General features: G+C 54.2%; 2 protein-coding genes across 6 annotated transcripts in view; one reads left to right on the top strand and one right to left on the bottom strand.

Annotated features, from left to right (window-relative positions):
• Window positions 1-199: 199 nt before the first annotated feature.
• On the bottom strand, window positions 200-26,253 carry PCSK7 (proprotein convertase subtilisin/kexin type 7). 2 transcript variants are annotated; one of them, XM_078432779.2, is made up of 17 exons: window positions 26,136-26,253; window positions 24,487-24,606; window positions 23,560-24,024; window positions 22,511-22,645; window positions 21,744-21,909; window positions 20,485-20,575; window positions 19,502-19,556; window positions 18,890-19,028; window positions 17,896-17,996; window positions 15,143-15,310; window positions 14,257-14,364; window positions 13,732-13,834; window positions 3,791-3,947; window positions 3,155-3,249; window positions 2,219-2,312; window positions 1,882-1,999; window positions 200-1,611 (listed from the first exon to the last, which is right to left on the bottom strand). In XM_078432779.2, exons 3-17 carry the CDS (start codon window positions 24,010-24,012, stop codon window positions 1,228-1,230), a joined length of 2,367 nt encoding a protein of 788 aa, XP_078288905.2. In that variant the 5' UTR covers window positions 24,013-24,024; window positions 24,487-24,606; window positions 26,136-26,253; the 3' UTR covers window positions 200-1,227. The 2 variants fall into 2 exon arrangements, with proteins under 2 accessions (XP_078288905.2, XP_078288906.2); XM_078432780.2 differs by having other exon boundaries at window positions 200-1,593; window positions 26,136-26,252.
• A 37-nt stretch (window positions 26,254-26,290) lies between these two features.
• Window positions 26,291-27,623, top strand: part of RNF214 (ring finger protein 214) — a 47,468-nt gene continuing 46,135 nt past the window's right edge. For 2 of the 4 annotated variants that reach the window (XM_078432776.2, XM_078432775.2), the window contains exon 1: window positions 26,291-26,845. In XM_078432776.2, coding sequence (XP_078288902.1) covers window positions 26,507-26,845 — 339 coding nt within the window. In that variant the 5' untranslated portion in view covers window positions 26,291-26,506. The remainder of the gene's footprint in view (window positions 26,846-27,623) is intronic. The other 2 variants (XM_078432777.2, XM_078432778.2) reach the window with 2 other exon arrangements.

Raw genomic sequence — 27,623 nt, 5'->3', positions numbered from 1 at the left:
ACATTTATATGGGTTCCTGAAGGCCAGCTCCAAAGGATCTCTCAAATTCTAGGACCTCAAGGGGGGCCAATTTCCTTCAGAGGGCCACGCGGAGGAGGAGAGTGGATCTCGGGGACCGGGGACCGAAGGCCAAGGAGAGCAACATGGCAACTTGCATTAGCTCTGGGAGGCAGATGAAAGGAGCTGGGGAGGGGCAGAGTTGCGTGGAAGGTTTTTATTTTGGAAAAGCTGTGCAGAAAAACATTCAACCAAATGTTGCTGTGAAAAGACAAACCCAAATCTTAAGCGTTAAAAAAAATTGAGATCAACCAAACTAGCTCAGAAGAGGGGAGGAGGCCAGTAATGGTGGGAGGACTCACAGCCTGTCAGGCAGACGGCGGGCCTCCAGCGGGTAGGGCCATTTCCCTGAGCACTTTGCAGAGGAAGACAGGGCGGTCGCAGGGCTGGAGTGGCAGTGGCCGAGCCCCGTCATAGTCCTGTTGCAGACTACCGTAGTGAGGCAGCGCGGGCCCTGGGGAGCCGTGCCAGGGGCATCGTACCGATCCCTCAGGACGGAGGGTGGGGGGAGGTGGTGAAGGAGTCAGGGGTATGTTCAAGGTTGGCTTCTGATCAGGGCTAATGGAGGCAGCTGCTTTCAGGGCGAGTGTGGCTGGGCTGGGGGCTGACCGCCATACCTGTATGTCCTAAGTTCCAGGCGTAGGCAGGAAGGTGAGGGAGGGAGAGGAGGGGACTGTGGTTTCTAGGTCCTGGGTCATCAAAAGGACAGGCGTATATGCAGGGGCTCTTCCCAGCCTTCACCCTGAGCCCTCTTCCTAAGTGACCCCAGTGATGTTTCCACTGAGAGGCTCTTCTGGCCTGGTGGGCACCACCCCACCACATGGGTGAGGGTCCACCAGCCTGCCCAGGAGAAATGAGGAAGCAGGCCTGACAAATGGGAGGGGCCGAGCCTTTGTCCAAGACCTTCTCACCAAAAGCTTTCAGGAGGACGAAGATCTTGAGGCTATGGCCACACTGTTCTCTGGCACCATTCCTCTGTCACTGCACTTTGAGAAGTCCCTCGCCCTCCCTGAATGTAGTCACAGGGAGCTCTTGAGGCCTGTGGATTCCCCATGTTAGCATCAGGGCCGCCTTCTCCCCAGAGTTCCTGGGACTTCGGAGCAGCTTTCCCAGCTTCCCTGGCTCGGGGAAGGAAGAGCCTGGCCCGTGTTGAGTCTGCTGGGCCCTGGGTCAGCAAATCTGCTCCTCTTTCCCCTGCAACAGGTCTGGGGGTAGCTGATGATGAGGGTGGTCCAGGGCACTCCTGTCCTGGGACAGGCCCCAGTCCCGTTGCTCCAACAGGTCCGGGACGAGGGGACCAGACGTGGTGGCAGGGCCTTCACTTTCTGTCTCCACTCCATCTGGATCTTTGCTGTTGCAGAGTGGCACTGATTCCAGTTCTGTCCCCTCCTCCCTGGCTTTTTGGCTTCGTTGGGGCCAGTGGCAGGGTCCGCTCCTACAAACGCGGTGAGAGGCCACATTCCTCTGGCTCAGGTATATTTCCAGCATGTAGTAAACGGTCCAGAAGATGGTAAAACTGCCTACCAGCACCAGAGTCTGGGAAAGGTCAAGCACCTGAGTTAGGGATGGTTTCCCAAAGCCCTGTGGCTTTCCTCAGCCCAGAACAACGAGCTCAGAAAATCTCTCACCTCCCAGGGACCGCTGCCCCACCTCAAAGCACTTGACCCCACTGAGCAGTGCCCTCTTCGAGCTGGCTAGTAGAGTGGGGACCCAGGTCTTCCCCACCCCTCACTTCTCAGGTCACTTAGAGCACCCCAGCAAGGACCACCCCCCCCCCCCCAGCCCCCTCCTGCCCACCTGGAGCTGGAGGCTCGGCCCTCGTACCTTGAGGGTGTTAGGGGTGATGGTGTAACCATCTTCCTCAGGGATTTTCAGCCCAGGAGGACAGGGCAGAGTGAAGCCATCATGCAGGTATTTTCCACTCATGGCACTTTCTAACAGTCTGTGGAGAAGACAAGGGATGAGAACCCGCTCTGGAACTTGGTTCCTCTGCCTCCTGCCCTCACCCGTCCTCCCACCTTACCGCCGAGGAGAGGGAAGTCCCAGAGCAGCAAGGGGGGGTGGGTGGTGTAGTGTGGGTTCCCAGGGAGGAGGGGGCCCTCAGCGGCCTCTCCCAGCCCCCGGAGTTGCCGTCCCTCTGACACATGAGTCTGGCACCTACCGCTGTCTGTCCCTGATGTCTACTGGACTCCACACAGAGCCATACAGGGTCAGCTGCCACTGTTGGAGGGTGCCGGCCTGGGGCGTCTCGTCTCCTAGAGGGGCAAGAGAAGCACCGTGAGCCCTGCCCCTGTGCTGGCCGTGTGAGCAGCAGAGGCCCTGCCCGCCCCCCCAACCTGGGGGCTTGACCCCACGGCCAGCTGAGGCTGTGCGTGTCCCACTGGCTGGGGGGCTTCTGCAGACGCGCCTCACGGGTGCCCTCAGGGATGGACACGGGGAGGCTGGGAGGTGGGACTCCGAAGCAAGGAGGCTCTGCCTTTAGCTCTTTCATATTTTCAGGTTTCAGCTGGGATTTTGCTTGGGGGAGGAAATAAAATGTCCTTCTACTAAATTAAAGGAAAGTTTGAAAACCACTGGTCTAGGGAATACCTAGCTTGACTGGAAGCCGGGAGAGCTGGGCTCAGTTTCCAGTCTCCTCGCTGGAATACTGTATGACCTTGCACCGGCCACATCAGACCTCTGGGTGTACCTCGGTTTTTCAAAAAAAAAAAAAAAAAAGAAAAAGAAAGAAAAAAGAGAAAACCAAAAAACCAAAACAACAAAAAACAAAACCAAAAAACGGTGAAAATTAGTCCTGCCCTTACCTGCCTACCAGGGCTGGCCGAAGGACGGTTATATGTGAAAGGACTTGAAATGTGGTTTCAACAAGGAATTTTTGTTGCTATCCTGAGGAAAAATGGATCAGTCACTTCTCCAAGGAATATGAGAGGGAGTACCAACGAACAAGTTTAGATTTCGGTGCCCATATTCTAGATGGCGCGTACTTCTTGGCATCTACCCTGTTGGTCCAATGGCGACCCTACGTATTCCCCGTGGGACGGTTTCTGCGGGGACTCTGAGCTCCAGAGGGACCAGATGGAAGGGCAGGCAGGCTTACCCACATCCCTGATAACAAGTCTGTAAGTCCCCTTCGCTCTCTCCCCCCAGCATCGCACAGTGGAGAAGGTCCAGTCATTGAAGCCATTGGGATCTCTGGGGGAAAAACAGAGTGGAAAACCTGGTAGGCGCGGGGCAGGGAACTGACCCTTGGCCCACAGACGTGATTTCCTCCCTGAAGCAGCCATGAAAATGTAGCAGTTGTTGCCTGAGCTACAGTCACTAGGGAGCGTGCCCTGAGGGGTCCTCGAGTGCTGCCTCTGTCCCCTGGGGATGGGACAGAGGACTCGCATCAATGTGTCCTCATGGGAAAAGTAAAGGTGGCAAGACCACAGGCTGCGGGAGCTCCACAGATCTAGGCTTCCCGTTACTTCCTCAGGCACTTCCTAGCTCTGTGACTTGTTTCCGCATTTGTAAAGGCAGCTTACAAAGGATTAGAGAAAATATCTGTCAAGTGCGGCGCTTAGCACATTGTAAGTGACTTGTACAAAGCAGGTCAGAAATGGCTTCCAGCTGCCACAGTCAGCCGGTGCCGCGATAGCTCAGGCCGGTGCCAGTGTCCACTTTTCCCGTATCTCTTCCTCGCAAAGACCCTTGTTGCAAAAAGAGCTCAGAAGGGACAGACAGGTGTACGTACGAGTCCATGCTGCGGGGGGCGCCGATGAGGGACATCATGCCACTGGGGCAAAACAGTTTGAGTTCCAAGCTGCCGCGTCGTGGATGACTGATGGAGACGGTCACGGCCACGTGCTCTAGGGTCCTCAGCCCCGACATCTCCAGGTCCATCCTGCTGACTGTGGGAAGTCAGGCTGGGCAGCTGGGAAACCAGCCCCATAAGCACTTACGCCCTCCGTCCATCCCCGCACACACAAAGGCACATACTCATCGAGGCCACGTACAAACACCTAAGGCAGTCCTAACCGGGACCTATAGCATACACGAGTAAACGGAACGCGGAGGCTGCTGTCAAGGGATTTACAATCTAGTTTAGACTCTCACTGGGGTGAAAACATACTCAAGACACAGGGTAAGAATCAAACAGAGCAACGTCATTCATTCAGCCGAAAAGTAACTTCGTGAGTCCCTCCTACGTTTCAGGCACTGTACTAGACGCTGGGGACAGAAAGGGAAGTTGGACGTGACCTCTACCTTCTACCTGAAAGTGGAGAATGATACGGTGTGAGGAATACATAACTGATGCTAGAACAGAGAGGAGTCAGGTGGGTTCAGGCGCACGGCAGGGAGACCCTCCGAAGAAGGAGATGAATACAGACTGCTAGAGGGTTTTGGTAGGTAGCCGTGCCATCCAGGAGGGGAAATGGCACAGAGGTAGAGGTGGAGGTGGGCAGGTCTCTTACCGACGGCGATACAAATCTCTAAAAACAACTACTGAAGTAAGTACACTTCGATGAAATTATGCTGAATTAAAAAAAGCCACTATTAAAAGAATGCATGGTGCACGATTTCCTTTGTGTGATATTCATGAATCACGTTAAGTGTGGAGACAGACGCCAGATTAGTGGCTGCTGGGCGCTCGCAATGGGGCTGAGGGGACAACCACAAAGGGGTGATGAGAAAGTCCTGTGAGGATGGCGGGTTCTGGATCTCGATTGTGGTGGTGGACACACAAGGCCACATATGTGGTACAAACGCACAGAGCCTCCTCCCTACCCTGAGACACACACACACACACACACACACGCACACGCACACACACGAGTGCACATCTGACTGGCGAAATCTGAATATGCTTTAGAGACTGTAGCAATGCCATTGTCTTGGTTTTGATACTATACTATGATTATTTCAGATATTAACACGGGGAAGAAGGTGCGTGAAATCCCCCTGAATATGTCTTCGCGACGCAGTGAATCTACAGTTATTTCGAAACAAAGTTTAAGAGAATCACAAATGGCTGAAGTAGAAGATTCATTTGGGGAATATTAAAAAATCAGGTGGCAATGAGAAAAAAAAATCTCTCTAAAGCGCTTCTTCTTCCACTTACTCCTATTCCAACAGGCAAGACAGAGCCCAGCACCTGCACTTGACACTGAGAGTGTGGACGGTGAGGATTGAAGGACGACGAGGAAAGGAAAGGCTGGAGTCTGTGGCACCGCTTCCTGTCCTTCCGGGACCTGTGCCCACTGGCCGCCGGCGCGGCCCCCTCCCACTGCGTTCTGGGAGGCGCTGGACCCTCATCCACCAGTGCTCCCGGGACTGCCCCCCCGCCCCGCCCCGTCGTGACCCCACCTGCTTTCTCTCCTTAGCTCCAAACTTCCTTTCCCATCCCACTTCCACGACCACACCCTGGGCCTGCTCATTATCTGGGACGGCCTGGCTCCTGAAACTCTCATGGTGGGTTTCATCAGATTAATCAAAGACATATCAGAAATGTAGCTGAACAAAACTGAAAAGAAAGAGGCCCCGGCAAGCGTTAGTAGCACGTGGGTGAATACCCATCTCGAGCTCCCTTTGGGCACGTGTGTGCACGTGCACGTGGTCTTCAAGTCCATCTGGCAAGTCTTCAAGGCCAATGTCCTCCCTCTTCTGGAAACGGAGCCATCCGGTCCCTCCGCTTCCCTCACTCCTTTCCTGACCCCTTCCTTCATTTCCTTGTGATCCATCCAGCTGCCCTTTCCTAACGGCTCAGATCCCACAGCTCAGCTCCCCAACACTCTCTTGTTTACGCTCTCAAACCCCTCTGCTTTCTTTTCCCTTCACAGCTGCTGGCTGGCAAGGGTTCAACGAGGGACCAGCCCCATTATCCATCTTCTTGCTTATGTCTTTCCTACTGCAGATGAAAAACAAAAACAAATAAACCCTTTCTCAACTCTTCGCTTCCTTCTACCCACCAGTGTTAAGAACAGGGGCTCTGCGCTCTGGAAAGCAGTGTGGAGGTTCCTCAGAAAATTAAAAATAGACCTACCCTATGACCCAGCAATAGCACTGCTAGGAATTTACCCAAGGGATACAGGAGTACCGATGCATCGGGGCACTTGTACCCCAATGTTTATAGCAGTACTCTCAACAATAGCCAAATTATGGAAAGAGCCTAAATGTCCATCAACTGATGAATGGATAAAGAAATTGTGGTTTACATACACAATGGAATACTACGTGGCAATGAGAAAAAATGAAATATGGCCTTTTGTAGCAACGTGGATGGAACTGGAGAGTGTGATGCTAAGTGAAATAAGCCATACAGAGAAAGACAGATACCATATGGTTTCACTCTTATGCGGATCCTGAGAAACGTAACAGAAACCCATGGGGGAGGGGAAGGAAAAAAAAAAAAAAAGAGGTTAGAGTGGGAGAGAGCCAAAGCATAAGAGACTGTTAAAAACTGAGAACAAACTGAGGGTTGATGGGGGGTGGGAGGGAGGGGAGGGTGGGTGATGGGTATTGAGGAGGGCACCTTTTGGGATGAGCACTGGGTGTTGTATGGAAACCAATTTGACAGTAAATTTCATATATTAAAAAAAAAAAAAAGAACAGGGGCTCTGTTGGGGCATCCGGCTGGCCCAGTCGGTTGGGTGTCCGACTTCCGCCTAGGTCATGATCTCACGGTCTGTGGGTTCGAGCCCCGCGTCGGGCTCTGTGCTGACAGCTCAAAGCCTGGAGCCTGCTTTGGATTCTGTGTCTCCCTCTGTCTCTCAAAAATAAATAAACGTTGAAAAAAAAAAAAAAAAAAAAAAAAAGAACAGGGGCTCTGGAGCCATCCAGCCTGGGTGCAAATCCCAGCTCAGCCCTGTCCTAGTTGTGAGAATCAAATTTGTTTCCTTATGTGTAAAAGGTGGATAGTAACAGTACCTGCTTCATAGGATTGCTAGGAGGATTCTATTAGTTCATATACATACAGTACTTAGAACAAGCACCAAGTATTAGGACCACGTAAGTAGCGGATATTATTTTCCTTTACTGTTGAACTTCTCGGAAAAGATGTCTACATTCGCTCTCTCTACTTCTTACCCCCTCATTCATTCTTAACATTTTTTCCTGTCAAGATAGCATAAGTGGTTTTAAAAGCAAATTGGCCCAGAAGGGCTCAACGCGTAAAAGAACAATTTCCCACCCCATCCCTCACCACCCTCGTGAGCCACTCCCCAGGAGCACTTTTTCTTGCTTTTGATTGTTTTCTTCTGGGATCTACCTTCATGTTTCCAAATAATAACTATGTATGACTATTTCATGGTTTATCAATCTTTGGCGTTATTTATCAACTTTTGATTACAGCAGATAAAGATTTAATACCACGCCCACATCTTCTCCCTACCTTGCCCTCCCCTCCATCTTCTCTAAATGGAATTTAGCCAAGTGGTACGTAATGATCATATTTCAACAACTTGCTGACTTCCCCTCTGGAGTTAACAATTGCCCTCCTTTTGCTTTACTTAAATTCATGTCCCCATCACTGACTCTTCCCCAGCTGCACAGAAGAACCACACGAGCTCTCTGAATACTATTTCTTCAAATGAATAGATTTGAAGCTCCCTCAGTGCCACTGTCCCTGGGAGACTCACCCTCCGCCTTCTTGTCTCCCGCTCCTATCTGCTGCACTGCCGTTGGGTTGGGACCTTCCTTTCCTTCTCCCTTGGGGTTTCTGCTTCCTGTCTGTCTGTACTCCCTTTCTCTCTCTTTCCCACCCTTTTCTCTCTTGGTGTGTCCTTCCTTGTGGAAGCACTGCATCGTCCAGCAGTTTCCGACACACGAAAGCATGAACAAGACTTGCATGCCTGAAAGTATCCGTATCCCACCCTCCCGCATGATAATTAGGCTGACTTTTGGCCTTGAAAATAACTGTCCTCAGGATTTGGAGGTTTCCTTTTTCAAATGGCCAGTGATCCTTATTAGCTTCAAAAGCCAGTTGGAAGCTCTAAGCACGAGTGGAGCTTTATACGGCAGACTTCCCTAAAATTAGATGGCTCGGGACCTGACCAGTTCGTGGAGAAGCCCTCCATATGAGTATCTCCGAGTCTTTCGATGAGGGGTCCTTCCATTGTTCCAGAGAGAAGCCTTCCAATCACCTGGCTCCAGGGCCTTGGGATCTCTCCCAGTACACTCTCTGTCTCTGGAGAATAAACCTCCCAACTCCTGCCAGGATGAGGAAGGGGAATCACCTGGCTGCCAAGAACCGGAGAAGGTGCCCAGGGGTCTACCTTTTCATTGATCCCTATTTTTTGCCTCATACCTCATGGCTGGGCGTCTCCGTGCATCTCCCGGAGCACATGGGGCCTCTAAGTCCTGAGCCTTTTGGGATTCTGTGGCACGAAGGGGCTTGTTTCTTAGTATCACCCTTGTAGGTATTTGCTATGCAATTTTCTCAGCCCTGCTCACTTCTCCATTCATTTTCCAGCTTCCAAAACTGTGATGAGATCTCTCATTTGCTGGTCTCTCCCATTCTCTTTGTCCTTGGGCTTATACCATTTTTACTCCTTTATTCTCATTTTGGTGAGGTTTGGGAAGAAAAGCAGAAATAAAAGAACATGTTCAATTTGCCATCTTTAACCAGAAGTCTTCTCCTGTCCTCATTAATTACTTAACAAAGCGCAATCCAGCTTTGCCCCTGTGACTACACTGAAACAATACTCAAGGTCACCAATGGCCTGGGTGGCAAACCCAGGGACGCCCTTCTGCCCTTGTCTACTTGCCCTCTCACTGAAGCTGCCATGAAATCTCGTGATGCTGTCCTCTGGATTTCCTCCTACCCCTTAAGCCCATCTCCTCTCTCCTCATTTTTCTTCAGAGGCATATTTCCTCTGTTCACTCCTTTAATGTCCTGGATCCTCTTTCATCCTTTGTCTGCCTGCCAACCCCGGTGATGCATTCTTCCCCAGACCTTTTCTTCCATTCCTACGCTGGTGACTCCCAAACCATTGCCATCAGTCTAGACCTTTGAACTTATTTCTTCAACCGCTTTCTGGATATAACCTCTAGATGTTGCCCAGAAGCCTGAAACACAGCAGAGTCAAATTCTCAGCCTCAATCTTCATACTCTGTAGCCCTTGCCCAGATCTGTTTTCCCACCTGGGTTCTTAATCTCATTTGATGGCATCACTATCTAGATGTTGCTCAAGCTAAATAACTGAAATCTTTTTATATATTAATAAATACGCAATACTGATTTATATAAGTGTATAAATGTACATATAAACATTTATATGTACATTTATATTCATATATGTGTGTGTGTGTGTGTGTGTGTGTGTGTGTGTATATATATATATATATATATTAGGGAAAATTCCAGGCATACCTAAAAAAATAGAACAGATGTCCTCAACACCTAACTCCCATAATTATCAATATATGGCCAATCTTGTTTCACCAATGATCCTCACTTCTTCCTCTTCCCAGAGTCTTTTGATGACATCCCTAGGCACCAAGTAATTTCATCAGGAGAGATTGCGTATGTATCTCTAAAAGATAAGAGACTGCGGGGCGCCTGGGTGGCTTAGCCGGTTAAGCATCCAACCTCATCTCAGGTCATGATCTCACCACTCATGGGTTCAAGCCCCGCATTGGGTTCTGTGCTGACAGGTTGGAGCCTGGAGCCTGTTTCAGATTCTGTGTCTCCCTCTATCTCTGCCCCCCCACCGCCCCCGCCCCCCACCCCCGCTCTCTTTCTCTCTCTCTCAAAAATAAACATTAAAAAAATTTTTTTTAAAGAGACTGCTCTCCTTCACCCTTCCCCACCATCAGTTGGTGAGAGCTTATCTTGAAGGCTCCTCACACAGATTTCAAGGTCAAGTCCAAACTCCTTACCGTGGCACATGGAGTTCTAGCTGGTCCTGCCCCCAGACCCCCGCTCCAGCCACACATGACTCGTGGCCCCCTGAAGCTCTGTTGCCTCTGCACCTGTTGCCCCTGCTGCCCGGATGTCCTTCTCCTCACCTCTTCCCCTGGCCAGCTACCTGCTGAAAGGCCAGTCCTGGCTTCTCCGAGAGCCCTCCTGTCTTCCCTGGACACCTGTGTCATCTCCACTGCAGACGGGGCACCTTCCCCCTACCAGACTGTGAGCTCCAGAGGGCAGGAATCCTGTCTAACTCTGAATCCCCAGAACTTAACACAGTGCCTGGAATGAGGTGGGTCTCGCGTTCGCAGAATGAAAGAGTGAATCAATTAAGAGACATTTCAGAGAAATAAGCGAAAGAGTACATTGCAGTGGAATGGACAGGGGAAGACCGGGGCAGAAGCAAGGGGTACAGCGGGGCTGCCCATGCCACAGCTTCACGTGTGGAAGCCTAGGGAACGGCAATGGCTCTGGCAGAAACAGAGGAAACCTGGAAAGCAAGCTGGCTTTTGAGGGTGACAATGAAATGTTAAATTTTGTGTATGTGAAATGCAGCGTGCTGGCAAATACCCAACAGCACACGGTGACCTGGGGATAGAAAGATGAAGGGAAATACTGGCAGCGTAGTTGGAGGAGAGCATTAACACGGCAGAGAAAGGGCTTACAGAGAGTAAATGACACGTTCGAGAACATCATGGAACAGAATGGAATCCAGAAAGAGCCCCATGAGGGCCCGTCTGCATTCAGATGTATACACGGTGGCATGCTACCTGCCTTTCTTATCGGTGTGTTAGAGACACGGGTGGCCGTGCGTGTGTGGACACTAGAATTAAGGCAGCTAATACCTTAAATGAGTGGATACTTAGAATAGTGCTTGGCACATAAAAAGCATTCAAGTCGTAGTTGATGATGATATTATTATTATTGTTGTTTGGCCTTTGGTAAGTTGGGGTCTTTTTCAACCCTCTCCCTGTGGCCAGAGGGCTTTCTTTGTTCACAACCTTGCGGAAGCCATGATGATCTCTGTCCTCCCACTGGTAAGGGATCACAATAAAAGATTTCGATCCAGGAATCGTTTGTGGAGAGCTGGTAGCCAAAGTCACGAAAACCGCTGCACAGTTCGAGAAACCAGAGGGAGGAGAGAGAACTGTGGGATGAGTCTAAAGAGGCACTCACGGTCTGGGAGTAGTGACAGAGCGAACAAAGGACACGAGGGCCTCGGGCGGAGAAGCTGGAAGAGGGCTCTGGAGCAGAGGAGGTCCCGGAAGCTGGACAGGAGGGAGGCTGCTGCCAGGGCCCCCATTCGTAGGGTCAGAGCAGCAGGCCGGTCGAGAAGGATGAAGTCGGAACCAGCCCCCTGGGCCTGGCCGGGAAAGGGGCGCTGTGCGCAAGGTACCGAGTCTTCAGTGGCAGGGAGCGCGGGTGATAAAAGTGAGCCATGGCTTTAGTTAATTCACTTGAAAGGGTTACAGGTTAAAGGACAGCAGGGACTTTGTTTTGTTTCCTAATAGGTGAACGGAGGACACTTGAAGGCAAAAGGAAGAGTCGGTGGAGAGGGAAAGACTGGGTCGGACAGGTAAGGTGTGGAGAAGGGAAGGAACGGGACTCATCCTGCAGGCAGAGGTGAGCCCGTTAGACTCAGACTGTAAATAGGGTAAGATAAGTGCAAGGGGTTTCAGGAAATTTCTGTAAATACACACAGTCTCTTGTGTTTTAGACACTCCTCCCAAACCCCACCGTCCCTCCCACCCTCCGGTGGAGATTTCAGACCCAGAGTCAGATGTAAAGGAACGAAGGGCCTCCAACCCCTTTTCGTCCATAACCTCTGTCTCGCTCTCGTGCTGCCCAATATGACAGCCACTAGCCACTTGTGATTAAATTTAAGTATAACAAAATTAAAACTCAGCTCCTCACACAAGCCACATTTAAGTGTTGAATCGCCTCAAATGGCCAGTGGCCACTGAATTGAGCAGCGCAGATAGAGAACATTTCTATCATTGCGGAAGGTTCTAGAGTCTTCGTGGTATTTCGCCTCTTCTCCCATCTCAGCAATGTTCAGCTCCCTCCACCTTATAAAAGGTCCATTTTGAGCCCTCAGACACCAACTATCCCAGGTCTTGGGGGGAAAAGACTACAGGTTGGCTATGGGAGCAGGTCTCTAGACTGTCTAGGACTGAGTTGCCCTGATCTTTTGTTAATTAGAGTCCCTTCAACCTCCAAGCATCCCCACAAGCTTGCACTTTGTGTCCTGTCTGCTCGGGGGGCAAATGGAGTCACGACAGAGGGGAAGACACCTTTTCTGACTGCAGAAGTTCACAGCAGTCCTGCCTGCTGCCCTCAACACTAGCAAAACTCTGGGTCTGCGCCTCCCTTTGCTTCATCCTCTTCCCACCATTCGAGTCCCACTGTCCCCAGCCCAGGACAAGCTGTCCTTCTTTTTGTGTTGCCCCGTGACAGACAAGCGGTGGCCAGGCGCCTCTGTACGTAGGGAGGTTTGCCACACAGGCTGGGGCAATGTCCCCCGGTCAGACAGGAGGAAGCAGAGGATGACGAGACTGGAAAGGCCCCAACCCTCTTCTAAGTCAACTTCTACAGGACAGGTGCGGTTATGGGTTACTTTGTCACTTAAAGGACAGGGGGCTTGGGAGAGGGAGCCGTGGGGGGAGGTACAAAAGGCACACTATCTCCAAGACTCATGAGGGCAGAGCCCGGGGCCCTTCATTCCCAGGAATGTTCCTGCACTTCTCTGCCTTGGCTGATGCCCTTTCCAAGATAGCATTCCTTTTACGGAAAACACAATGAACGGGGCCCATGGATCTTCTTCCACGTAGAGGGAAGCTGGGCGAGTGCTGGACGTGGTTAGGGAGAGAGACGGCGGAACCCCTGTCAGGGAAACCTCCGCCCCAAGAGGCCGCCCCTGCCTGTCCCTTCTTTGGCTACTCTTCCTCTTGCTATTACTCTGGTCTGATCACTTTCTAGGATCAAACCGGAAGAAGTGAGGACGGAGTTCTAATTTGCGCACAGAGCATGGCATGCTTCAGTCTTCACACAAAAACAGCAAATAACCCTGCCTGTCAAAATTCTTCAAGGGACCGCCCCCCCTCCCCCCCACCCCCCCCACCCCCCGCCAGTGCTCACATGGGGCCTCAGGGCAATCTTCCCCGCAGATGCACAAGCACCCCCATCCGGCTTCCCTCTTCTCTGGGCAGGGGATCAACCTCGGTGCTCCTCACAAACCACATCTCCGATTTGCAGACCCTCAGAAAATCCCACTGACCCCAGGTGTGAGGGACGGGTGGCTGCACCCCAGGGTGACATCTGCGTCCTCCCATCCCACTCCCGACACACCCCATCCAACTATCTGTGTATTAGACAATCTGGATAATCAAAGGAAGAAACTCATCTACTTCATCCAAAGGCCACTGGGCTGAAGAGAACTGCCTGGCAAGTTCCTGGCATGCAAGTCAAAGGAGCATCTTTCAACTCCTGCCTTGTCTGCCCAAGTCCCAGCGGCGCCCCTCCCCCAGCTATTCTGACCGGTTGCTCAGCAGTTCGTCTCCACTACTAGTAACTCAGGAGAAAGGTCTTATTTAAGCAGCCAGGGGGCCAGCCAAGTCAGAAGCAGCAACATGTCCTAAAATGGTCAAAGAAAACGCCACAGGTCTGGCTGCAGCTCAGCTCCTAAAGGAAGGGGCTAGAATCGGGCAGGGATGAGGAGTTTGACTTCCCCCGTTACCCCGCCCCAAACCTCAATCCCCAGATTAACCCCCTTTCTGCTGACTACTTACCATTCCATAGGACCTCCAGCGTGTGGGGGGCCAGCGGGATAGCCTTGTTCTCTTTTAACACAGGGCTGACATAGGAAGCTAAGTAAGGGACCGAGGTCCAGATCTATTAAAGGAAAGGGGGTGGTGGTGAATGAACAAGACCGACCACAAACGCACGCACACACACACCAACTTGATCCTTAGGGCCCCGCTCTTATTTTCCCTTTCCTCATCACCTTCGTTCACTCCCAAGGCTCCTGCTGACCCCTGGGAGTGCTCCCTATGGAACCAGAGGCCATGGCTGTGTCCAGGGTGGAAGATGAGAACCACAGCACCCTGAGAGCCCCCAGCTATACTCTCTACCAATAGTTTGGAAGCCTCAGTGACAATGCTGAGCCTGCCTCTTCATTTGGAAAATGGGTCATCTAGGATAGATGAAACAAAGAACACTAAGTACCCACGATGCGCCAGGCAATGTTTTAGGCGCTTAGCCCCCTCCCTAGGTCGCTCCATGCAGGGGTCCCTGCCCTGCCAACACCTGTTCACCTTGGCTGCATTAACGAGTCTCCAAGCATTGAGCAGGCCGAATCCATGCTGGTGGCTGTGGCTGAAGCCTGCCTCGTTGGTGACCCAATCTGCACGGCGATCCTCATACTGAGAGAAACAGAGATCCTGGTTAGTCCCTGGGACTTCCAAAGTGCAGCTGACCCTTGGGCGATTCAAGGGTTGGGGTACTGCCCCCTGCCCCCCAAAGTCGAAAATCCACGTATAACTTTTGACTCCCTGCAACTTAAATCCTAAGAGCCTACTATTGACTGGATGCTTTACCAACAACACAAACAGTTGGTTAGCACATTTCATACATGTATTATGTATTGTATTCGTACAGTGAAGTCAGCCGGAGAAGAGAAAATGTTATCAAGAAAACCACAAGGAGGAGAAAATACATTTACTGTGGATCCACACATTCAGACCCATGCTGTTCAAGGGTCAACTATAATGTCAACAACCTAATTCTGGTTTCCTTGCTCGCCCTGCTGGCTGACCCGGTCCAGACTCTCCCACCAGGGCTACTAGGAATGGATTCCCCAAGGAAGGCTGGGACAAAAGGTCAGAGCCCCATGATGTCACCACCTCCATAGCTTGCTTCTAGAGAGGGAGCCAGGAGTCACCGGCCCTGGAATAAGGGAGCACAGCCAGGGTGCTCCTGTGCAGGTGAAACAGCACAGGCAGAATAGGTACGGATGAGTTGAGGCCTAGGATCTTGATGGGGTCCCCACGCCTGTTCTAGACACAGGCAACTCTGAAAAGCACCGGGCACCTCACCTGTGGGACATTTAGAGTCTGAAGCCTCCTGATCCCTGCAAGTCCTTGGAAGCAGAGCCCTGGGGAAGGCTGGGCCGGGCCACGGCTCCGGCTGCTAGGGTCTCACCTGGGTGGCTGTGAAGACAACGATGTGCTGGACGTCACGCCAGGTGAGACAGGGCCGCACCTGTAGCATCAGGGCTATCATGCCTGCCGCCAGAGGGGCTGCGGCCGAGGTCCCTGTGTGGCCCTCGGTGCAGCCTGTGCCCTTCTGAAGGTCCCAGTCAGTGGTCACCTGGGAAGCAGATTGGGGGGTGGGGGGGACTGGGTTAGACACGGAGTTCACAGGTGCTGTGGAGAGAGGGGCAGGGGATGGGGCCTCGGAGGAAGGCTCTCAGGTCGGCCCTGGCTTTGTGAGAGCTGAGTCTTTGACCAGAGGGAGGCCCACTAGCGGGTCAGGATAAAGGAAGATCCCTCATCACCCGAGGCCCCGCGGGACAAGCTCTGGAGAGCTGAGAAAAGAAGGCAGTTTACAGGGCTACTCGGGAGGGTCCGGCTGTGGGCAGAGAGGAGACGGAGGTGTGGGAGAGGCCTTATGTGCAGAGGACGGTTTCCTGATTCCGGCTCCTCTAATAACTGTGTCCCGAATCCCCTAGCCTGGCCCTCCAACCCCCTCAACCAAGCTAGACAGAGGAAGTGGCCCGGGGGGATGGGGGGGGGGGGGCGGGCGGGCTCCCGGGCCCCAGCTGGAGCTGGGACAGCAGTGACGGCACCATTCAAGGAAATCCAACTTGGCAGCCCGGCGATAGGGGTTGGAGTGACATCAGTGCGAACAAAGGGAATGTGTTCCCAGGGAGAGGGAACTGTGCCCTCGCCCACCCTGTGAGCTCAGCGAGGGCTTAGTGTCTACACTGCCTGCCCGCCCTGCTGCTCTGGGCCTGGTGCCTCAGTATGGTTCCCATGAGTCCCCCCCACCCCACGCCCCCCCCCCCCACTCTACCTGTGGTTCTCAGGGGGAGGTGACAGTGGGGGACGGGAAGGAGAGTTGCCTGGCGGGGAGAGATGGCATCCAGTTCTTTTCATGCTCCGATCAACCCTGGAACCACAACGGGTTTGCCTAAATCTGCTCCACTATGTGGCACTTTGGATGTGGCACGTGGTGCTGATGTTAAGACTTGAGAGTTTTTTTTCTTCCAGGCTTCTCTCTGGGTCAGACACCAGGGAGGTAACTTCTGCCAAGAGCTACCCTTTCTCCATTGTACTCACTGCTTCCCTCCCAGCTGCTACAGCAGCTGCCAAGAGATGTGATTTTCACTCAGACACTGTGCGCTCCCAGGAGAAAAAGGAAAAAACCCTCCAAGCTGTGGTCTCAATGAGATGGGGAAGGCTGGTCTGTGCCAGGGAGCAGACTGATTTTTTTTCCCTGTTAAGGAAAAGGCGTCACCGGGACAGTCTCGTTGTAGCTGGGAGGGCTGGGAACAGGCCTAGGTTGGCGGGAGCCCTGGGAAGCCATAGGAAAGTCCAGGGATGCACCCCGGCCAGCCATAGGGTGGGCAGTGCATGCCCCATGCTCTGTTCTCAGGAAGACCGCTCCTCTGAGCTGGTCACTGAACAGAAACTGGCAACGCGGGGTTTCCAAGGAAGGACATCCAAAAGCTGGGAACTTGGATAAGCAAACTCTCTTTTCACCTCTGGACAAATCACAGTTCGGATGGAAGGTGGGGGTGGGGGTAAGAGGTGGAGCTGAGTTAGGGAACGGCCAGAGCAGCAAAGCCAGAATGGCACCCATGCTGGTGACGCCTCCTTGGGAGTGGGTTCCCCAGAGTTCCACCAGGGTTCCCTCTTCCTCTTCCTCCTCTCCCAGCCTGGCCTGGCTGGAGTGCCCTCTGAACCCAGACCCCTGCCTGCTGGGCAAAGGATCTCTTAGGTTTTCATTTCGACCCATTCCCTCCACCTTCCTCCCTGGGCGGGGGTGGGAAGCTGAGGTCCCCTGGCACAGGGCCTTGGAACCATGTGTTGACCAGAAGTCACTTACTGGCAAAACAAAATTTCAGTTTTGGAAAACGAATCTGACCCAGCAGGAAGACAAAGCAGCCCAATTCCCAGTGGCCCCAGAGAGACCTCCATACCTGGGCCGCTGGAGAAATGTGATACCCTCCCTGGCTCCAGCCCAGCTCTTCCCCATCCCCACATTGCTCTATTCTGGGCAGCGGGGACAGGCAGAGAGCTGTAGAGTCACAATCCAGAGACCTGACCCCAACCTGCTGGGATGGAGCTAAGCCAGTGGGAAGCAGGCATCAGACTGAATTCTTTAAAAGCTTCCCACAGCCTGAGAAGCTCCACTGCCCGGCTCCAATCTCTTGTGTGATACGGCTCCAATTCTAGCTCTAAGGAAAGAACTATTTCTTGGGCTGACTGAGACATTTCCCGGACTCCTTTTCCTGCCCATCCCATCAAGACAACTGCTAGCTTTACTCCTGATGAGGAATGTGACCAGAACTCACAGTATTTACATAAGGGCTGAAGAGTAATGGAACGAAGGGTTTTTTCCTAAGCCCAGAGAAATTAGCCAAAGCCCAAATTCTACCAAAGGAAGACACTGCACATGAGTTCTTTAATCAGTGTGATGCTTAGTCGTTCCTATAACAAAATATATATTTGTAAGTTAAACTTTTAAAGATAAAGGCCATTTACAGATCTGTTTAGAGTCTTCGGCTCTGATTTTTCCAACAGTGGCATGCCCTCTGAGATCCGTATCTGCTAAGAGGAGGAACATAAGGGATGGGGCAGGGAAGCGGGGACACGAGGAGACCTGGCTGTGCTGCCTGAGGGAAGTGTCGCGGGACGGGGGTGGGAAGCGCGGGCCCAGGAGGCACTCACGATGCTCCGGAGCATCTTGTCCCCACCACTGAAGGTGACCGCCAGCATGGAGGCACACTCTTCCGCATAGAAAGGCATCCGGCCCTCCTCGTCCACGGCACCTGGGGAGGAGAGGAGGGGGAGCGGGAGCTGAGTTATCATCTGGGAGGCTGTCCTGAGTTTCAGAAATGATCTCAGTGGCCCAAGTGCCTCAGAGTGCCCACGCTTGTCACCTGAAGAGGCAACCTCAAGTGGCAGAGGGTATTCTGTGCCCTAAGACCCTTCTTTCCATAGGTTCCGGGGTAAAACGGGGGGAGTGCCACCTCTATACGGACTCATCCGTTCACACACTCATTTTCCTCAATGCTTATTAATTATCTACTGCAGGTCACATGCTGTGAGGGGCACTGGGGCCATAAGGAAAAAGTCACAGTCTTGATCTCAAGGAGCCTGAGGTCAGGGAAGAAGTCAGGTAAGTAAATAAATGCAACGGGACAGCAGATGCTATGGTGGGGAGCACAGGTACGAGGCATTTAATCCAGACTAGAGGGGGTCAGGGAAGGCTTCAAGCGGGAGGCAAGTGGCTCATGGGAAGAGAGGCTGGAGCAGAGGCCTAACCAGATGATGGGCTGAAAGTTTCCCGGAGTATGGTGTCTACTAAGGACGTCTTGAGATCCTGTGAGAACAGGGATAGTCCCTCCTAACTAACTACGTGAGCCTGAAGAGAAGACTGTGCTTGGACAGTTAGACAGACACACAGAAGCCAGGGCGCCCCGAAACACAAAACCCGCTCACCACTGAGGGCTACGCACACTCCAAAACACACAACCCCCTCACCACTGAGGCACACTCCCCCAAAAATACACAATTCCCTCACCACTGACTGATACACACGCCAAAATGCACAATCTCCTCACCACGGAGCCCCACACACACTGAAACGGAGTCCCCTCCCCACCGAGCGACACACACACACGCACTCACACACATGCACGCATAACCACCAGGCCGCTACCTATGGTGACGGTGTAGATGGAGTTGGCATAGCCATCATAGTTGCAGTTGTCGTTGTGCTGGCCACCGTTCCCGCTGGCTACCACAAAGATGCTCCCAAAGCCCCGGCGGCCAGCAATCACCCCATGTTGCAAGGCAGCCTGAGGAGTAAAACCATGCTGGGATCAGCTGAGGAACTCCTAGGAAGACCTCTACCCTCCATACCAATTGCCTCCTCCCCTCCTAGAAAGAAATGCAAAAAAAGCCCAAAGGCACTGGGGCATGGGAGAAGGAGATTTAAAGAGGGTTACGAGAAGGGGAGGAAGACGTCAGCTGAACAACGGTCTGAAGGATATACACCGTTTATCAGATAGGGCGGGGCCGGAAGTGGGGCGCTGAGCCCCAAATCACAGGGAAACAACTCAAAGCACTGTTCCACTTCTCTAAGAACCAGGGTCCCCCAAGCACCTCCACCTCCAGGTTAGGAGTGTTCTCCCAAAAGGAGGTGGGAGGGCTGGGCGATGTGAGTCTGGCACCACACATGGGGGTGGGGTGGGAAAGGGGGCGACCCGTAGTAGTTCCAGGACCTGAGTGGAGAGGGTGTCCTAGGTCTACCTTCATGCACTTCACTTACCTTTCCAAGCTGATGGGGGCCATCCACTGTCTTCCCGTCATCATCTGGTCCCCAGCTGTTGAGAAATACCCAGAGGGGAGAGCCAGAGCCACACCACGGCTGCCCACCCAGGTCTCAACTGACCACACCCCCCGGCCTGGCCTCTTCATCTTCTCCCAAGTGCTCCAGGCCAGGACTGCCATGATCACAGGACATAGGGTTCAAGGATTCAGCCCTCACTCCAAGGTGGAAAACAGAAGTATGCAATAAGGCTCTTTTTTCCCTTGGAAACTTTCTCAGTTTAGGACTGCTTTAACCTGCCCCTGAAAATCCTTTCTCAGGTCCTCAGGAGCAGGACACAATACATATTAGTAGTGGGGGACGGGGGCCACCCATCTCCTGATGTAGAGCTCTAATACCAGGCTGACGGGAGAGCACCCACAAAAGAAGTACTCAATCTGTGTGGGTTCTTGGGTCTGAGGAGTTCTCAATTCCTTCTCTAAGAGAAATGTATGCTGAGGATGATGTCATACATTTAAGGGAGGTACTGGGCGGGGGAACAGGTGCTGTCATTGCCACGAGGGCAGCCCAACTTCAGTTCCCCCTTAGGCGGGAACTCAGCCCCTGCCCCCTCCGCAACCATAACCATAATCTGAAGCTGCACGTGCATTTACGTGCGTAGGGCAGCGGGGCTGGTGCCGGGCATTTGGCACGGCTGTGGTTGGAGAGGAGGCCTCATGAGCTTATTAAACAAAATGAACATGCGCCAGAATGCAGCACTCCTCATATGGCAACCTGATTCCTGGGGAGACACGGGGCTTAGGACTGAGGAAGGACCCAGTGGCCAGGGATCTGGAGAAATCCGAGTGATGGGACTTCTGGGTCGAACCCTGTAAGAGGCCCCTGGCTGGGACCTGGCCGAGCCAGCCCATCTTGCTGTTCTTTTGTTGGAGGATCCGTGCCAGGTGCTGAAGCCTCGCGCCCTCACCGTGTTCCTGGCTTACCTGCAGCTGTAGATGTCGTTGATCTGATAGTGTTTGTTGAACGCCACAGCCTCCATGCTGTCTGTGAGGGGTCCATCCAGCACCCGGATACCTAGGCAGCGAAGGCCACATCAGCTCCTCAGTCTTGATGGCCCCCTAGACGGGGAGCAGCGTGGTGGGAGCCACACGTGGAGACTTACTTTTCCCTCTGAGCGCTCCTGTATCTCTCAATTTTTATACCATGTGTATGGACCGCGGTGGTTTTTAACATAATGCTACATCTTAGATTTTAAGGATCATGGGGTCTGGTGGGAAGAGCCTGGGCCAGAGTGTAGGTAGCTAAGTTCCCTTACTTGCGTTCTTAATCATGTAAAACAGCAGTGCGACGCTTGACACATAGAAGGTGTTCAAGAAAAGGTACCCATTACCATTACTACTCCGTGGATGCCTAATCTCACCCTCTCAAATGGGGCGGGTCACATCCCGGCGACCATGTAAGGAAAATGGAGCTTTCAGAAGGGACTTGGTCCCTGAAGTTTCTGGCTCGCTCTGTCGCCTCATTTATGGAGAGAGTTGCTGACCTCTGCTGGCGTGTAAGAGGAAAACAGTCACTCTATTCAGTGTGTAGTTTCCAAGCATTTACGAGGAGGAGTCATGGGGAGGGCTTCCCCGTGTACACCCTTTGCGTTCTGCTCTGATGGACAAAGGCTGAGAGGAGGAGCCTTAGAACCATCCCCAGTGGGGGCCAGCGCTGCTCCGCTCTCTTGAAAGGAGGGAGAGCAGACAGCGACCATCAGAACAGATGACAGTTGGAGAGCTGGGCGATAGCAGAGGAGTCTCCACAGACATTAAGGGTCAAGGAGGAAGGGCAGGGTCAAGGGTACTTGGGAAATTATGAAGATACAAATATAACCCAGATAAGGAAAAGGAGTTACCATTACAGTGAGTCGGGTCATTTGATGGGACATAACCACGAACAGAAAAAGGGGGCAGGCCATGGAGTGGCTGGGGCTCAAAGTCTCTATCCCACATTGAGACCACTCTCACTTTTATCTGTTGTAGATGATAGGGTTTGTGGCTAACAGCATGTCTGAGACACCACGGCACTGACAAAACCCAATGAACTCACGTGTCCCACAGACACATATCATAAGCTTCCCTTTGCCCTATGCTATGTGTGTCAACAGTGGGATCAACGGGGTTCAGAATCTGGGGGAGGGGCAGGCAGGGGATGAAGACGGTCCCACAGGAGAGGCCCATGAGGCCGGAGTGGCAGGTACCTGCTATGCGGCTCCCATACGCCACTCCCACGGCACAGAAGCTGTTGTTGGGCACTGCGGCGATCTCGCCCGCACACCTCGTGCCGTGGTGATTGCCGTTCTCCACGTCTGGGTGTGGCATAGGGTCAGGGTCGTTGGAGTTGAGATCATAGCTGCCCTCGGGGCTCTGAAACATGGCAGGGGCGACATGGTCATTCACAGGCTTTAAGGGGTCAGGCCCTGGAACTCAAGGAGAGAGGAGACCTGGGGAAACTGGGACTTTGGGGCTCCGAGCCAGCACAACAAGCCTGTCTGTCTCTCTCTGCAAACCACCCAGGCTATAGGCACGAGATAGGACACGCGGGGCAAAACTGAAAGTGCCACAGGGCTCAGGGAACTTCCTTCTCATCCGTGGTGGAAATGGGTCTGGGAGACTGCTCCACGGCTTAGGAAACCCAGGTAAAAGAGATCTAGGGCTACCTGAAGACCAGGCTAGAGAGGAAGGTGCTCAGAACTCGTGTGGAGAGGGAAGTTGCCAACAGGGACCGCTCCTTACTGCCCAGGGCAGGGAGCAGCAAGCGGAACCAGGAAGTGCCACCCAGAGTCCTGTCCCTGGGTCTTAATTGCCAGACTGGAATGCCGGCTGGGGGCAAGGGGAAGCTCAGCCGTCCCATCTCCCGGGCCCTTTTGTGTGGCCCAGTGACCCGGAAGAAAGGGAACCAGACTAAGGCAACATCAAGAAGGAGGTAAGACACAGGGGTCGGAGGGGTTGTCCCAGGGCCACTCACATAGTTGGGTGCGATGTCCTGGATGGTGTGCTCCACTCCGTCATCCACGACCACCACAGTGACCCCTCGCCCGGTTACATTGCGTTCCCACACACCTGTCACGTTGATGTCCCTGCCGGGGCTCCGCCGGTTATTCTGTAGGAGACACAGGGTCAGGAGCTATTCTCAGAGCCTTGGGAGGCCAGTGACACACAGCATAGCTCACAGACAAGCAGGCTAGCAGCCCCTTTTCACGCTTGGCCACCCTCAAAGAGCCAGACAGAGGTCGTAGACCGAGAGGTCTAGTGAGGATAGACGGACAAGTGAGGGCTTTGCCACAACCTAGCTCCCTGGGAAAGCTTGGCGTCATTCACGGGTGGTAGAAGTGAAATGTGGCAAGGTTAAGGGTTGGACGATACAATTATTATGCCATATAATATATATTTTCCTGGGCACCTACGCGGCTCAGTCGCTTCAGCATCCGACTCTCGATGCCAGCTCAGGTCACGATCTCACTGTCCGCGAGTTTGGGCCCCATGTCGGGCTCTGCGCTGACAGCGCTTGGGATTCTCTCTCTCCCTCTCTCTCTGTCCCTCCCCCACTCACACTCTCTCTCTAAATAATTAAACTTAAAAAACATATATACATATATATACCATTTTATTAACATTACGTAACATGCTCCGAAGTATTTATCGTGTGTCTGACACACATATATTAATTCACTTCTCCTAACCATAACTCCACAAGGTAGGTACTGTTACAGTCTCCACTTTACAGAGGGGGAAACTGAGGCAGAGAGCGGTTTAAGCGGCTTGCTCAAAGGCGTGTGTCGGTGAGTGGCGGAGCTGGATTAGACTCCAGGCAGCCTGGTCCCAGAACCCACACCCTCACCTCTGCAGCCCACTGGCTCCCCAGAAGTGAGTGCAGGGAAGGCGAAGCCCACAGCTGTGTCTCCTCAGGCAAAGGATGGGGGGCGACCGAAGAGTAACACAGTCAAAAGCCCGCTAACGAACGGAAGACCCAGAACATATCCACCGGAGAGCCGGAAACGGCAGGGCTGGACTCACCAGGTGCCACTGCTGTGGGTACTTGGGGTCATTGAAGTGGACGCTGCGCTTGGCCCGCTTGAGCAGCCTCTGCTCCGAGTGCCAGCGCACAGCTTCGTGCCCAGATAACACGGTTTCCGCCTGCTGCCGGGCGGCCTCCGCCTGCTGCTGCCCAGCCGGCTGGACGAAGAGGTAGTAGCCGCGGAGCTCCCCGATGCGCCCAGCATTCAGCAGTCCCGCCGCCTGGGCCAAGGCGTCTGCCTGCTGCTCCAGGGTCTCTTCCTCCCCTCCCAGGCTGTCCAGATGCACGGCCCAGCTTAGCCCCCCCAGACCCTGGGCTCTAGGCCCATCGGCCCCTGCCAGGCCCATGACCCAGGGAACCAGGAAGAAGAGCCCGGCTAACTCCAGCCAGAGGCAGGTGGGCAGGCCCGGGGGGGCATCCAAGTGTGGCACCTTCTGCCTCCCCTTCGGCATCAGAGCAGAAGGCTGCAAACAAACAGAAAGGACATCAGAGACACCTGCAGGAATCTGCAGGCAGGCCAAGCCATCGATGTATTACACCTAGAAATCCCCAATCCACTCCTTTTTTAAATACTTGATCCTCTCGTTTTATTCACACTTATTCCTGAGCAACAGGGATAAGCCCTCAGGGGGGGTGTGGGCCAGTGCCAACCCCAGGGGATACCTCCACGGCATGATGGGCCAATCGCCATCTCACCAGATAATCAAATAGAATGCCCAATTGCTAACGGGCAACGCACTGCTCTTTGCCACTGTTGCCGTGAAAAGGGCTTAGAGGTCATATCGCTCCCATAGGTTACTGGCAGGATCATGACTGCTCTTAGAAGAGACCTTCCTCCCTTTAGAGGGGACATAAATCTTTCCCCAGCTGACATCTCATCCGGTTGTCCTCAGGGCCGACTCCCCACAATGGTGCCCCAATCCTACCTGGACTCTATGTGAGGTTGAGCTCCTGGTCTGGCTGACCACCTCACACTCATTTTGTGCAAATGGAGAAAAGGCATCACTTTCACTGAGTGGTGCTGGCTCTGAGCACAGACTGCAGACCTGTGGGCCCCAAGAAAAGAAGAAATGGTGTCCTCCCAAACCCAGGGGAGCAAGCAGAGGCTAGCCATGAACTCCAGGACCTGTGACCAAGGGAACTGGCCAATGATCGAGTATCATTTTCAGGGATCTCAAGTTGGCTGCAGACTGGCAAAGAACTGGCCAAGTCAGTACAGAACCTAGAAGCCCTACTTCTTGTCCTAACCATCATGCCACCCTCTTTTCTTTGGCCCCCAGAGGCCTAGAAGAGGGCTTGAACTATTGCCAAAACACCCTCATCGAGAAGCAGGGAGTACTGCTTCCTAGTAGTCTAGGTGGTAGCTAACTTCCTGATTTCTGTATCTCTGACAGAGGCCAGGGGAAGTAAGAGGAGGCAGGAAGCAGTGGAAATGGGGAAAACCGGACAGTGTGAGCGAAACTGAACAGGTGTAAAAAGCAAGTGGGCAACCGGGCAACCGGGAAGGAAGAAATGATTGGAAAGTAGCACTAAGGGGCTATACCCTTACGGACTAGCTCGGCAGGTTGGTTTGGAAGTGAGGGCTGAACACCAAACCCGGGGCTGGCACCCATGGTTTGATTTCAGAAGGGCCGAATTTAGAACTGGTGGGCAACTGTGGGGACAGGCACAGGTGGGTGGGCAGCAGAACATGTGCATGCCCACGGGTGACTGGGCTCCTTCAGAATCATCTGCTCTGTACTCGTGTCACCCCGAGGCAGGGCTTAGTACCCACACACACACCCAAATGGATCCAACTCAAAACATTACAGAAAAATAGGTATTTTACCGAAGTCTCTTTGGAAAGGAAGAAGGGAACTTACGCCACCTAACTTTTCCCTCCAAAAATCTGCATTCCACATTTCATTCCTCCTAGCCCTGCGGCAGCCTCCACTGTCCCAACATAATCAGATGCCTTTCCCACACATGACTAAGTAAAACAAAGTCTTGCCAGATAGCCAGATTATGCCCCACTTAGGTAGGCCCCTTCAGTCTCCTAGATCCCATTGATTTCCGGAAGAGAAGAGAAACCTGGCCACCACTTCCTCCTTCTTTCTGGCAGAGCAGTACCATCTCCTACTTCCACCCCAGGTTTCTGGGAAAGGAACCTTAAATCCCCCCCTAAAAGCAGAGCACAACCTCACCCAACTGCTTTGTGCATCTTTACAGTTCTTGGGTGCCAAGGGTGAAAAGAAAGAACACGGGCAGCCCAGAGTCCAGGAAAGAGTCTGTCCCAAGAGGCTGTCCTCCTCCTCGTGCCTCTACACCCGCTTCCTAGAAATCAGGCTGCGTCTACGGTCAGTTTCACTGACTTCCCTCTGCCCCGTGCAATGTGTCCCCCTCCTCAGAGGGACCCGTACTACCCTGGAATCGGGACCCTACCGCCCCGTCTCCCGGCGCTGCCCCAAGCAGGGACTGAGGACGCCCTCGGTGCAGCCCCCTCGTCCTCGGACGCGGGCGGCGCCCCCCCCCCCCCCCCCCAGCTCTGGGCTGCCCGGACTTGCCAGGCCCCGCCCCCACCGAGTGCCCAACTCACCGGCTCGGCCGCAGCTGCTGCCGCCGCCCGCCTGCGGAAACTCGCGGCTTCCCCGGAGCCCGGGGAGCCAGTGACAGTAGCATCACTTCCGCCCGGCGGTGTAGCCAATCAGCGGCGAGGCCCCGGCCCGGCCGAGCGGCCCGGAGCAACCGGCGCTAGGGGGCCGGCCGCTCCGGGCATCCTCCGCCAGGAGAGGAGCGTGTGGGCGCGGTGGGCTCAGCTCGCCTGGCCCCACCGCCCCGAGCTGTCGGGGCGTCCTCCACAGGGGCACTGCCCGGAGGGACCGTCTTGCCCTTCATGGCGTCCTCTGGAAAGGGAATCTCGGTTTTGACCTTTACAAACACCTCGTTCCTCTTCTCTCTCTGATCGCCATGGCCCCGACTCTCTCTGGGACCTTTCCAGAGGGGCTCCTCCCTCCGCCGGGTCTCCTTCCTTCTCGCGGTCGCCTCACTCTTCCTCCCCGCGCCCCGGGAGAGTCCACTTGTATCTTAGGGGGCTTCCGCGCAGTCCGCGGCGCTCGCACGGCGCCAGCGCTGGCCGCTAGGGGGCGCCGTCGGGGGCGGCGCGGTGCCGCCGCAGCCGCTCCTCTCCGGGCCGGGCCTCGCCCGCTCCGCTCGCGCCGCCGGAAGTGGGAGGTGCCGCGCGCGGGCCGGCGCTCGACCCCTCCCCCCGAGGCTCGGCCGCCCCCTCCCCCCGCTCCGCCCGCTCAGGTGCGTCCCGTCCCTCCCCCCCTTGCCTCCCGGGGGCGCGGCGCGGGAGGTGTGTGCGGGACGGGCAGGCGAGGAGGGGGGCTGCGACGCCGGGGGCCCGGGCAGGGGCTGGGGGTCGAGGCGGGGGGCGTGGAGGGGGCCGTGCGGACGGGGCCCGGGGTCCCGGCCTTAGGAGGGGGCCGGCGCTGGGCTCGCGGTGGGGGGCCCGAGGCAGAGGTGCGGGGGTCTCCGGCTCCAGGAAGCGGCGGGCTTAGCGGTCTCCGGTTGAAGCGGCCGTGGTCGCCCGGCGCCGCTTCCCCCATTGTCCCCTTCGCGGCCGTGCCCCGTCCTCCCCCGAGCCCCCGTGGCTCCCGGCGTCGCCGCCTCACTGGCGGCCGCCGCAGGATTCCCTTGACACGTTCGACTTCCCACCCCGCGCTGTAGCCTGCAGCGCGCGGTACCTGCCCCGCTCCCCCTTGGGCTCCGGCCGCGGAGTTGCCCGGAGGACCCGCGCCCTGCGCTCTCGTTTACCGGGCACCGAGGACCCGCGACCCCGGGCTCTGTTGGGGCAGGCTGTTTGCACCCGAGGGTGCAGTAATGGCGATTTGGGCCCGTTCTCGCCTAGGAGCTTTGTATAATGGGGGAAACTGAGGCACACAGGGTCCCCGGCCTGTGACTCAAGTGTTGATAAAGCCCAGTCTCCATACTTGCCCTGTGCGCGCTTGAAAGTGCCGGCGGGGGTGGGGTGGGGTGGGGGAATACCTGTGATGCTATTAAAATAAAAACAGGAATTTAAACT

The sequence above is a fragment of the Panthera onca genome, chromosome D1 (assembly GCF_046562875.1).
Source record: "Panthera onca isolate mPanOnc1 chromosome D1, mPanOnc1 haplotype 2, whole genome shotgun sequence".
NCBI lineage: Eukaryota > Metazoa > Chordata > Mammalia > Carnivora > Felidae > Panthera > Panthera onca.
This window is presented reverse-complemented; position numbering and strand designations above follow the sequence as displayed.

Bases quoted from the DNA above. Each gene is read 5' to 3' on its own strand.
- PCSK7 (XM_078432779.2), bottom strand. From the start codon at position 24,012: ATGCCGAAGGGGAGGCAGAAGGTGCCACACTTGGATGCCCCCCCGGGC. The intron at 3,948-13,731 runs GTAAGTAGTCAG...GACTTCCCACAG, and splicing joins GCTGGAGGTCCTATGGAATG to TCAGCAGGATGGACCTGGAG. The intron at 3,250-3,790 runs GTACGTACACCT...TTTTTCCCCCAG, and splicing joins GCCCCCCGCAGCATGGACTC to AGATCCCAATGGCTTCAATG.